The 12,764-nt window shown below is 42.6% G+C and overlaps 1 protein-coding gene across 5 annotated transcripts in view; it reads left to right on the top strand.

Moving 5' to 3' along the window:
• The window catches only part of RNF144B (ring finger protein 144B), a 158,338-nt gene that overhangs the window by 137,059 nt on the left and 8,515 nt on the right, over positions 1–12,764 (top strand). For 4 of the 5 annotated variants that reach the window (XM_086370115.1, XM_086370117.1, XM_086370118.1 and 1 more), the window contains 2 exons: positions 9,808–10,012; positions 12,310–12,454. In XM_086370115.1, coding sequence (XP_086226241.1) covers positions 9,808–10,012; positions 12,310–12,454 — 350 coding nt within the window. The remainder of the gene's footprint in view (positions 1–9,807; positions 10,013–12,309; positions 12,455–12,764) is intronic. The other variant, XM_086370119.1, reaches the window with a different exon arrangement.

Below are 12,764 nucleotides of genomic sequence, written 5' to 3'. Positions count from 1 at the left end.
CAGACTCGGTTGGGCCTGCGTTTTGTGCCCTTCCCAGGTCCGAGCAGCTCAGGTGATGAGGTGTTTGGCGAGCGCGATTGCTGCGACTTATCGCCTCCCCGCTGCTCGGTTATCTAGGTGTACAACCTGCGCACCTTCTCAGGCAGATGTTGACCGTCCAGACCCCCAAGAAGTTTTAGTTAGCAAAGAAGCCTGCTTACAGTTTTATAGATAATGTCTCTCTGGGGCTGCGATTGCCCCCTTCCAGTTCTGGCTGCCTGTCACCGGAGAGGGAAGGTCTGCAGCTAGCTATCTCTGTTCAGTCCTTTGTTCCGTGCGCAGGCCTGGCGGTGTCTTAGGTTAGGGCTGGCTTTTCGCGTGGTAGATATCCCACATTCTGGTTTGCTAGCCCAAATTATTTCGCTCAGATAGCGCTCAGGGTATTCAGGCCAGCTCCTTACTCTAAGCAATGCAGCCCGCGCCACACCTCCCTGCCCAGCCCCTGCTTGCTAATGGTGTGTGTAGGCGTCTGCGCTGCTTCTCTGCTGGGGGAGTTACCGTAGGGCTCGCAATCTGTGGGTTTTAATTGTTTGTTTATTTTTTCTCCCTGTTATGTTGCCCTCTGTGCTTCCAAAGCTCGGCACAGATTCGGCAGTGAGAAGGTTTCATGGTGTTTGGAAACTTCTCTCTTTTTAAGACTCCCTTCCCAGGGTGGAACTCCGTCCCTCCCTCTTTTGTCTCTTTTTTTTTGTCTTTTATATTTTTTCCTACCTCCTTTCGAAGACTTGGGTTGCTTTTCTGGGTGCCTGATGTCCTCTGCTGGCATTCAGAAGTTGTTTTGTGGAATTTACTTGGTGTTTAAATGCTCTTTTGATGAATTTGTGGGGGAGAAAGTGTTCTCCCCGTCCTACTTCTCTGCCATCTTGGCTCCTCCCCTTCTGTTTTCCGTCTTAAAAAAGTGAATACAGTAGGAATTTATTTTCCTGTTATCTGTTAATCCTCCTGCATTCACTCGTGTATTCAGTGTGTTCTTATTTATGTACTGAGCATCTGTGTGTGCCAGGTACAACTCTAAATGTGGTTTCAAGCTATGGTTCCATCTTTCTTTGAAAGTTCTTTTGTTATCAGCTTTTCCCCCAAGCCTCCTTTCATTTTTGAGCCCTAACCTTTATGAGATGGCTCTTCGAATTTCATCTCACTCTTGTGTTTGTCCTTGGTAAAATGTTTCTATGCCATCTTTTCTAATTATTAAAGTCTCTTCTCACCAGAGCGCCCTGCGTCACTATTTGGTTTCTTTTAGCGTTTTTGGTTGAAGACTGGGTGATACTGAATGACTTAATCATCAGTTCAGTTTTATGTTTTTAACACCTCCTATCTCTCATTAGTCACCTTCCTTTTCATAGTTTCTGATCACAAGCACATCCTTATCATCTCTCTCTTTGTGTGTTTTCTTTCTAAGTCTGATTTTCTGGTATTTCATGGTAAATGTATGACTAAGTCTTGGGTTTCCTTCCCAAGCTATCTTATGCTTTTACATGGTAACCCTTTCTCCTCAGCTTACCCTCCTGTTCTTTTTTGTTGATCAGTTTTAAACCTAAAACAGTCTCTAGATGTTTTCAGCTCTCCTCTGAAGAGCTAAAGTGTCTGTAAGAAAAGATATTTATGAGTAGGTTGGGTGAAATTTCTAAAGGAACCTGAATAAGAGGCACAGTGTTCATTGGTATTTGCCTCGTCCTATCTGTCCATCCATTTCCACTCCTATAAGATGAGGATAGTAATGGAATGATTGTCCCAGAGCTGCTGCAGAGAATGCATGAGTTAACACTGTGTATGTCACAGGGTGCTTTTGATATATTATCACTGCCTTTATTGTTATTCTTCATTACTGTTACTGCCACCTCCAAATCTTGGCCCCAGTTTTTTCTGAACTAAACTAAGAAAGCATCTTCCGGAATCCAGATCATACCTTGGATTGGGTACACAATTATATCACTTTGTTTTCATCTTAATTCAAATCTTTTCCCGTGTGTTTGCATCCTTATTTGTCCCAGTTTCTATAGCATTGTATAGAAGCTTGACAATCAAGGCAAATTCCTTACCCCACCTATCATAGCGGTTTCCTTCACACAGTATATTCTTACTGAAAGCATGAATTCACCTCCAAGGAGATCGTGACTTGCTGAGATGGAGCATTTGAAGTTGTTGCTTCAAAGATAAAAGTGATGGAGAGATTGAAATCTGTTTAATAGCATGAGTTTGTTTTTACATAAATAATTACATTCTTGGAGTAAAAAAGGCCTGATCCTATCATATACTCACTAACCACGTGTTATGCAAACTTCTGATTTCTGTTGGTCTCAGTTTAACAGCTTTAGACTCAGTTAAGTCACTCAGTCATGTCCGACTCTTTGGGACCCCATGAATCACAGCCCACCAGGCCTCCCTGTCCATCACCAACTCCCGGAGTTCACCCAGACTCACATCCATCAAGTCAGTGATGCCATCCAGCCATCTCATCCTCTGTCGTCCCCTTCTCCTCCTGCCCCCAATCCCTCCCAGCATCAGAGTCTTTTCCAATGAGTCAACTCTTCGCATGAGCTGGCCAAAGTACTGGAGTTTCAGCTTTAGCAGCATTCCTTCCAAAGAAATCCCAGGGCTTATCTCCTTCAGAATGGACTGGTTGGATCTCCTTGCAGTCCAAGGGACTCTCAAGAGTCTTCTCCAACACCACAGTTCAAAAGCATCAATTCTTCGGTGCTCAGCCTTCTTCACAGTCCAACTCTCACATCCATACATGACCACAGGAAAAACCATAGCCTTGACTGGATGGACCTTTGTTGGCAAAGTGATGTCTCTGCTTTTGAATATGCTATCTAGGTTGGTCATAACTTTCCTTCCAAGGAGTAAGCGTCTTTTAATTTCATGGCTGCAGTCACCATCTGCAGTGATTTTGGAGCCCAGAAAAATAAAGTCTGACACTGTTTCCCCATCTATTTCCCATGAAGTGATGGGACCAGATGCCATGATCTTCGTTTTCTGAATGTTGAGCTTTAAGCCAACTTTTTCACTCTCCACTTTCACCTTCATCAAGAGGCTTTTGAGTTCCTTTTCACTTTCTGCCATAAGGGTGGTGTCATCTGCATATCTGAGGTTATTGATATTTCTCCCGGCAATCTTGACTCCAGCTTGTGTTTCTTCCAGTCCAGCGTTTCTCATGATGTACTCTGCATATAAGTTAAATAAGCAGGGTGACAATATACAGCCTTAACATACTCCTTTTCCTATTTGGAACCAGTCTGTTGTTCCATGTCCAATTCTAACTGTTGCTTCCTGACCTGCATACAAATTTCTCAAGAGGCAGATCAGGTGGTCTGATATTCCCATCTCTTTCAGAATTTTCCACAGTTTATTGTGATCCACACAAAGGCTTTGGCATAGTCAATAAAGCAGAAATAGATGTTTTTCTGGAACTCACTTGGTTTTTCCATGATCCAGCGGATGTTGGCAATTTGATCTCTGGTTCCTCTGCCTTTTCTAAAACCAGCTTGAACATCAGGAAGTTCATGGTTCACATATTGCTGAAGCCTGGCTTGGAGAATTTTGAGCATTACTTAATAGCGTGTGAGATGAGCACAATTGTGCAGTAGTTTGAGCATTCTTTGGCATTGCCTTTCTCTGGGATTGGAATGAAAACTGACCTTTTCCAGTCCTGTGGCCACTGCTGAGTTTTCCAAATTTGCTGGCATATTGAGTGGAGCACTTTCACAGCATCATCTTTCAGGATTTGGAATAGTTCAACTGGAATTCCATCACCTCCACTAGCTTTGTTCGTAGTGATGCTTTCTAAATCCCACTTGACTTCACATTCCAGGATGTCTGGCTCTAGGTCAGTGATCACACCATTGTGATTATCTGGGTCGTGAAGATCTTTTTTGTACAGTTCTTCTGTGTATTCTTGCCATCTCTTCTTAATATCTTCTGCTTCTGTTAGGTCCATATCATTTCTGTCCTTTATCGAGCCCATCTTTGCATGAAATGTTCCCTTGGTATCTCTAATTTTTTTGAAGAGATCTCTAGTCTTTCCCATTCTGTTGTTTTCCTCTATTTCTTTGCATTGATCGCTGAAGAAGGCTTTCTTATCTCTTCTTGCTATTCTTTGGAACTCTGCATTCACATGCTTATATCTTTCCTTTTCTCCTTTGCTTTTCGCTTCTCTTCTTTTCACAGCTATTTGTAAGGCCTCCCCAGACAGCTATTTTGCTTTTTTGCATTTCTTTTCCAGGGGGATGGTCTTGATCCGTGTCTCCTGTACAATGTCATGAACCTCATTCCATGGTTCATCAGGCACTCTATCTAACAGATCTAGTCCCTTAAATCTATTTCTCACTTCCACTGTATAATCATAAGGGATTTGATTTAGGTCATACCTGAATGGTCTAGTGGTTTTCCCTGCTTTCTTCAATTTAAGTCTGAATTTGGCAATAAGGAGTTCATGATCTGAGCCACAGTCAGCTCCTCGTCTTGTTTTTGCTGACTGTATAGAGCTTCTCCATCTTTGGCTGCAAAGAATATAATCAATCTGATTTTGGTGTTGACCATCTGGTGATGTCCATGTGTCGAGTCTTCTCTTGTGTTGTTGGAAGAGGGTGTTTGTTATGACCAATGAAAAGTTGTTTCCAAGTTTGAAATTCTGTTTTTCTCATCAGCTATCTTGAAAACAACTCTTCTGCTGTTGGCCACCTCTGTTTGGGTATATTTACTGTGGCAGATGTTAATTCCAATCAGTTTAATTTAATTGCATTTTAACTATCTGCAGAAGACCTTTGTTCTTTGCGATAGCAGAAAGCAAATTAATTTTGGCATAATTAAAAATGCAGTGGGTCATAAAAGTTAAAACAGTTTGATTTATCTCAGCTGATAATTAAATTAGCTTGAGTGCATAGTGTTTCCCACAATAATAAAATTTCATACCATCTCTTTTTCGGCACAGCCTCACGGTAGAAGACGGCAGAAAAACCACTCGTGTCATCTGAGAAAATATATAACCAAATGAAAAGCAAGCTTCACATATCTAGTTCTAGGTGGGAAACCCAAGGGTCCAAAATTTAGTTTTTGAAAACTAAAAACAATTCCTGGGGTCAGACGTGGTCTTTAGGTTTCATGGCAGTTTTATTTTCTTGGAATGCTTTTATGTCCTAATAATTGTCAGAGTACAGAAGTACAAAATAGTTTTAAATAGCATCTCCTGCCTTGTGTAATTTACATGAACAAGCAGAATCTGAAGATCAAATAGTCCTGAGGCTTTACTTCAGTAATCAATTCTAATTTTCATAAGTAAATTCCAGTTCGTCTATGACTTCATCTGTCTCTGCTGTGAGTCTGCTACTATCAATCACTTTTAAATCATGTTCGTATTAACGTGTTGCAGGCACTATTCTCTTTTTCTAGATTTCTGAGCTTTGGCTCATCTCAAAGCTACAGAAAGCTTTCATTACTGTTGATACAGAAGAAATTAGTTGAATATGCATAAGTTCCTTTTTTTTTTTTCTTTCTATCTTTGGAATAGAAATTGGAAGGAGGAAGAAACTGAACCTTAAATGTTTTGGATAATGTGCATTTTGTTTATCTGCATAATAACTGTGTTTCCTGAGCCAAAAGCCAGGAGGTAGAACTGCATTCATAGTAGTAGTAATAAAAAGTGTTTTAGAAAGTCCTGCATTAGCCCTGGGGGCTCTCCTTCCCTTCGGACTCCCCTCAGATAATTGGTGTGGAGGAGAAAGGAGAAGATGGTGTTTGCTCACGTGGCAGTGCTTTGGCCACCACCTGCTGTCCATTAATCTGTTCCTTTTTGGCTTGGGTTCTGGGAAGTCCTGTTAGCTGCCAGGGCTGCCAATGTCTGATGCTTCTTCAGCGTTTTTCTCTTTTCTACCAGCCTGGCTTCTCGGGCCTATTTGAACCACAAGGTATATGAAGCAAAATGAAGCTCGTATTGGAATTATAATAATTTAGAAAAAAAGCAAAACAGCCCTTTTAGTTTCTACTGACTTTTCTCTATCGGAGCTGCTCTTCTGGGAGCCCGGCTGAAGGACCATCTGAAGGACAGGTGCCGTGTTGCAGTCAGGTACCCTTTCAGTGTAACCTGGCCAGACTGGCACATGCAGATCCCCGTCCCATTGTGGGATGCTCTTCTCCAAGAGACTCAGAGGTGCCCTAGACAAATGTCTCTCTCTGGAGAGTTGTGTCTTTCCTCTGGAAATAGCTCAATGCAGGGCTGAGCAGTATAGAGCCTTAACACTGGCAGTTGTGTACTGCCATAGTGTCGCTGTTTCCTGCGGCTCCGACTCTCCCCTTCCTTCTTTCTTTAGAGACGTTTTTCCTTTTTTTTGATGTGGACATTTTTAAAGTCTTTTTTATTGAATTTGTTACAATACTGTTTCTTTTTTATGTTTGGGTTTTTTTTTGGCCACAAGGCATGTAGGATCTTAGCTCCCCCATTAGGGATCGAACCCACACCCCCTGCATTGGAAGGCGAAGTCTTAACCACTGGACCGCCATGGAAGTACCTTCTCTTGCTTTTTTGTGTTGGACTGTGTGTTGTAGCTGCACTGTATACTGAGGCCCTTTTGTTAATAGGAGTTCGTTAAATCTTTAATTGCTCCTCTATTTATTGTTTCTGCTTCTGTCATGCCACCCAGATACCTGACATAGTAAGTTGGTAGAAACAAGTCAGAACATCTGCCAAATAATTTTAATTGATTAGAGTTTTGAAGACAAGTTGCCCAGTTGAACATTTTAAGGTGATCAATCAGTTCAGTTCAGTTGCTCATTCGTGTCTGACTCTTTGCGACCCCATGACCTGCAGCACACCAGGCCTCCCTGTCCATCACCAACTCCCAGAGTTCACTCAAACTCACGTCCATCGAGTTGGTGATGCCATCCAACCATCTCATCCTCTGTTGTCCCCTTCTCCTCCTGCCCTCAATCTTTCCTAGCATCAGAGTCTTTTCAAATGAGTCAGCTCTTCACATGAGGTGGCCAAAGTATTGGAGTTTCAGCTTCAACATCAGTCCTTCCAATGAACACCCAGGACTGATCTCCTTTAGGATGGACTGGCTGGATCTCCTTGGAGTCCAAGGGACTCTCAAGACTCTTCTCCAACACCACCGTTCAAAAGCATCAATTCTTCGGTGCTCAGCTTTCTTTATAGTCCAACTCTCACATCCATTCATGACCACTGGAAAAACCATAGCCTTGACTAAATGGACCTTTGTTGACAAAGTAGTGTCTCTGCTGTTTAATATTCTGTCTAGGTTGGTCATAACTTTCCTTCCAAGGAGAAAGCGTCTTTTAATTCCATGGCTGCAATCACCATCTGCAGTGATTTTGGAGCCCAGAAAAATAGTCACCACTGTTTCCACTGTTTCCCCATCTATTTGCCATGAAGTGATGGGACCAGATGCCATGATCTTAGTTTTCTGAATGTTGAGCTTTAAGCCAATTTTTTCACTCTCCTCTTTCACTTTCATCAAGAGGCTCTTTAGTTCTTCTTCACTTTCTGCCATAAGGGTGGTGTCATCTGCATATCTGAGGTTGTTGATATTTCTCCCGGCAATCTTGATTCTAGCTTGTGCTTCCTCCAGCCCAGCGTTTCTCATGATGTACTGTGCATATAAGTTAAATAAGCAGGGTGACAATATACAGCCTTGACATACTCTTTTTCCTCTTTGGAACCAATTTGTTGTTCCATGTCAAGTTCTAACTAGGGATGCTCTAAACTTTATGAAAGTGAAAGTATTAGTCACTCAGTTGTGTTCGACTCTTGGTGATCCCATGGACTGTAGCCCACCACGCTCCTCTGTCCATGGAATTCTCCAGGCAAGAATACTGGAGTGGGTAGCCATTTCTCCTCCAGGGGATCTTTGCAACCCAGGGATCTAACCTGGGTCTCCTGCATCACAGGCAGTCTTTACTGTCTGAGTCACCAGGGAAGCCTCGTAAACTTTTAATATGTCTTAATTTTCCTTTCCTTTCCCTCCTTTGTTATCAAACTTTTGAAAGACCTGTGATTTAGAATGGTAAGTAGATATTTAATGTGGGAATCCTTAGTGCTAAGTTACATATCAGACTTCATTTCTTTGGGCTTTGTGTTTGTGAAGCAGTGAAGAGTTTGGAGAAAAAAAATACAAATGATGTGGAAATCAAAGTTCAAGATCTTGGAGCCATATATGTATCAGTATCCCCTTGACTTTCTGATCAGCCTGTCCCCAAATTTTAGGGATCTTAGAGGGGTTCATCCCTCTTAGAGTCTGAAGATGTGTTAATCTTAGGGTTCTTCTTTTTTCTGATTTCACCTGACTCATCATTCTCTAACTCCTGCCCTCCAGAATTATTGGATAAGAAGATATGTTTAAGGATGTTCTTTTTGAATGAAAACCTGTAATAAGCATAGGTCCAATTGTTGCATTTTCTGGAGGAAATATTATTGGAGACAGTGTTTCCTAGAGGATTTCAGTCTTTTTCCCTCCATACTGAATTTGTAAGACTATTACCTTAAACATTAAGCTCCTACTTAATACCTTCATTTCATTTTTGCACCACTCTTTGGATTTGTTTGCGTTCCACATGGAAATTCCAAGAATCACAAGCCTTAAGTGATTTGAAACTAGAATCCCACCAGTTCAAAATTTGCAAAATGCGTTAGTTCAGAGAAAAACGGGCTCCTCTGCTTCTTACATCATTTTCCACATGATATTTTCCACCAAAAGTTTATGTTATGTGACAAGAATATGGACTGTTATTGACTGGAAAATGGAAGGTGGAACAAGATTTGTAAACACTCACACAGGAAGACAGTTGTCCACCCACAAACCTTACTTTCTTTTCAGCATGCCACATGGGTCTAGCCAGTGTAGTGTGTGATGGTCATTTTATGGCCTGTGAAGTCCCTACCCTCTGTTTCTAGAATGTGTGGATCTTTTACAACCTGTACAACCTCAGTAGCACATTCCTAGGGTAGCAGAATATCCAAATTGACAGCTAATCTGACTTCTTGGCTGAGCCACACCAGACACTGTTTCATCACTAAACTGTTTGTTTCTTCTTTAATTTCTCTCTGAACAACAGAAGAAGCCTCACTATCTCTCAGTGCCTGAAAGGACAAAATCTTTTATGAACTTTTTTTCTTTTGCTTTCGTTGGTTCCTCATGTCCTTATTTTTCTCCAAGACAGTACCCAAAATAATTGAAGAAGAGACTTGAGATATTTGCCTGTTTAGAGTGCTGAACTGTTAGAAATATTCCAAAAAAATTGTGTATTTTGATTACTGAGAAGGCTCCTTCTCTTGCTCAAAAGGGCAATGATGACCTATTCCATGAGCACCTACTTTGAGAAGTAGGGCAGGGCTGGCTGACCTAGCTCCACTGTGCAGGTCTGGATCCACTCTAAACTTTAAATATGGTGCTTAGTCACTCAGTCGTGTCTGACTCTTCGAGACCCCATGGACTGAGGCCTACCAGGCTCCTCTGTCCATGGGATTTTTTCAGGCAAGAATACTAGAGTGGATTGCCATTTCCTCCTCCAAACTTTAAATGTAATATGTCCTAATTTTCCCTTTCTTTCCCTCCTTTATCATCACACTTTTAAATGACCTGTGATGTAGAATGGTACTGGATCCACTGTGAAGACCTCTGATAGAAATCATTGCCCTTGTTGGTACTGAGCATCTATGAATGTTGACCCATAAAAAAGAATAAACAGAAGGCAGAAAGGAAAGCTCAGGCTTGGATGGAAGATAGACAGACCGTTGTGTTTTCTTTCTTTCCTCTTTAGAAGTCCACCTGGACCCCTGCAGAACGTGGTGTCCCGTGGCAGACTGTCAGACAGTGTGCCCCGTCACAACAAGTGACCCAGGACAGCCCGTGCTGGTGGAGTGCCCTTCCTGCCACCTGAAGTTCTGCTCGTGCTGCAAGGATGCTTGGCATGCAGAAGTCTCCTGCAGGGACAGTCAGCCCGGCATCCTGCCAACAGAGCATGGGTAAGGAAGGAAACTTGATCTTTGGGATCATTCACCCGTGTTCTTAGAAATCTGTTGCTTGGAGAAAGAGCCATATTGTGATGAAATGTCTAGGTGAGTTCTTTACCTGCAAGGCTTTCCTGAGAAGTATCTCAGAATGGGTATGTTATTAACTAAGAATCACCAAATCAGCGTCTAAATGGATTTTAGTTAATTACCCTCGAATAACTTTCCAGGTACGCTAGAGGTAGTCTTAGGAGAAGGCAATGGCACCCCACTCCAGTACTCTTGCCTGGAAAATCCCAGGAGCGGAGGAGCCTGGTAGGTCGCAGTCCATGGGGTCACTAAGAGTCGGACACGACTGAGCGACTTCACTTTCACCTTTCACTTTCATGCATTGGAGAAGGAAATGGCAACCCACTCCAGTGTTCTTGACTGGAGAATCCCAGGGACGGGGCAGCCTGGTGGGCTGCCGTCTATGGGGTCGCACAGAGTTGGACACGACTGAAGCGACTTAGCAGCAGCAGCAGAGGTAGTCTCTCTGAGTTTTGATTTCTCTTTAGGTAGGAGGCTGTGGTCCTCTGGTTCTCTGTATGTAGGAAGTCATAGCTTTTGTCCACAGCCATTTGCTTAGGTACCATGACTGCCTACAATTGACACACATCATTCTTGCTTGTGAAGAGGTGCGGAAATGATTTTCTTAGCTGACTCAATTGCCGGTGCGTGGGGTGTGCCAGTCATATTAAAAGAAACAGCAATAGAAACAACAGCCCTTCAGGGTAGTATGCTGCTAAAATTCATGCTTACTAGAGGAAAAGAACTTATCTTTTGATATTTTATGCTCTGAAAAAAAACAATAATGAGGTTGAGAATTTGCTATGATGAGAAGCAATTCACTCTGTACCATGCAGGACAGAGGGTATTTATGGCAGCGGCAGGGCCCAGAGTGAGCGAACTTTGTGTTTGATCCCTTGATTTGCTTGAGGCTACGGCTGTTTTGCATCAGCAAGAACAGAAATAACAGTGTTGGCTAGTTGGCTTAATCACTCTGCATCCTTGAAGTATGGAGGGCCATTCTCCAGGAACAGAAATGCTACTTGGTGTGATGCTGTGCTTAAGTTGCCGGCCAAATACATCAAGAGGAGAAAAAGAGCTAGCACATGTGGCAGGCATGTGCCCACTTAACCAGTACCAGGCACATTTTCACTGCCACCCAGCAAGGTCTCCAGGAATCACAGGACAATGTGAAGATCCCAGAGGAGAGACAGAGTTCTGACATTGCCGCTGGTATCTTTGTGACTTTATGCAAGTCACTCAGCCTCTATGAGTCTGAAAGTAAAAAAGTGAAAGCCACTCAGTCGTGTCCGACTCTTTGAGACCCCATGGACTATACAGTCCATGGAATTCTCCAGGCCAGAATACTGGAGTGGGTAGCTGTTCCCTTCTCCAGGGGATCTTCTCAACCCAGGGATTGAAGTCTAGTGCTCTATTAAAAAAAAAAAAAAGAAATGGGAGGAATGAAAATGGCGGCTGTCCCACTGCGTTATAGGGTTATTATGAGCATGGAATCCAATCATAAGTTTGACCACACTTTGTGAACCTGATGTCTTCATGTGCTGAGTCGTGGTTTTGATGAATAGTAGCTAAAATGCAATCCAGACCTGGCTCACACAGGCCGCCCACCACCTCAGTTGTACTTATTTTCTCTGCCCCTTGAGCCTGTAAGCTTTGCTGGCCTGTTCATCTATCCGAAGCAGGTCTTTTCAATGATATTGGGCATTTATTTGAAAGTATTGACGATTGACTCCCTCCCATCCCCATCCGTTTGTTTATTTGCACAGATCGTTGTATAGATGATCTCTGCCCCTGTTGGATCCTGAGCTGGTTTTTCCACCGCGTGGCAGACTTCTTGTACTTTTTAGTCAGACAGCGTGTGCTCAGAGAATGAAAGACTAATTTGGCAAAACAATGGATTAATCAGCTATGGAAAATACAATTATGTAATTCACTCAAAGCTAAAGATAAATAAATTAAGCTTCTTTGTTTTGCGTTATCTGAACAAGGAGTAATCTGCACTGCGCCTGTTTTTACCCCCACCCTGTTCCTGGGACATGAAGTTAAGTACAGCCAGCAACGAGTTCCCTCCCTACCTATCAGGAGCCCTGAGAATTCAGTGGATGACCACAGAGTTCAGCTGTTTAATTATATTCAGCCCACTTTACCCGTAGCTCTGGTTGGTGTACATCTTGTCCTAGATTTTTAAAATCACTCAGCATTCTTGATCCTTACACTATAATTTCTCCTTCATTTCTTTCTAGAACCCTCTTTGGGACGGAGGCAGAAGCCCCTATTAAGCAGTGCCCAGTGTGCCGGGTTTATATCGAGCGCAACGAAGGCTGTGCTCAGATGATGTGTAAAAACTGCAAACACACGTTTTGCTGGTACTGCCTTCAGAACCTGGACGTAAGTGCAGCCCAGAAGAGTCTCCCCGTGTATCCTCCTCCATCCTGTGTCTATGCGACAGCCCATATCTGATGGACTTTCCTTTTAAAACATTGAACCTGTTTTGTTTTGTTTTTCCTGCCAAAGAAAGTTATTTTTCCTTAATGAAACATCCTGAGCCTGCTTCTTCACATACCTCTCTCTGATTACTTTAAGTGTGTCGTCCTACCTTTAAAGGCAAGCTTTTGTTTTAGGGACATTTCCAGCTTTGGGGGCATTGTCTCATTCTGTTGTTTAAAGAACTATGAGCATGGTCGTTTGATTTTGCTCT

The sequence above is a fragment of the Bos grunniens genome, chromosome 23 (genome assembly GCF_055505025.1).
Source record: "Bos grunniens cultivar Pamir isolate PY7600 chromosome 23, Bosgru_T2T1.0, whole genome shotgun sequence".
In the NCBI taxonomy this organism is placed as follows: Eukaryota; Metazoa; Chordata; class Mammalia; order Artiodactyla; family Bovidae; genus Bos; species Bos grunniens.
This window is presented reverse-complemented; position numbering and strand designations above follow the sequence as displayed.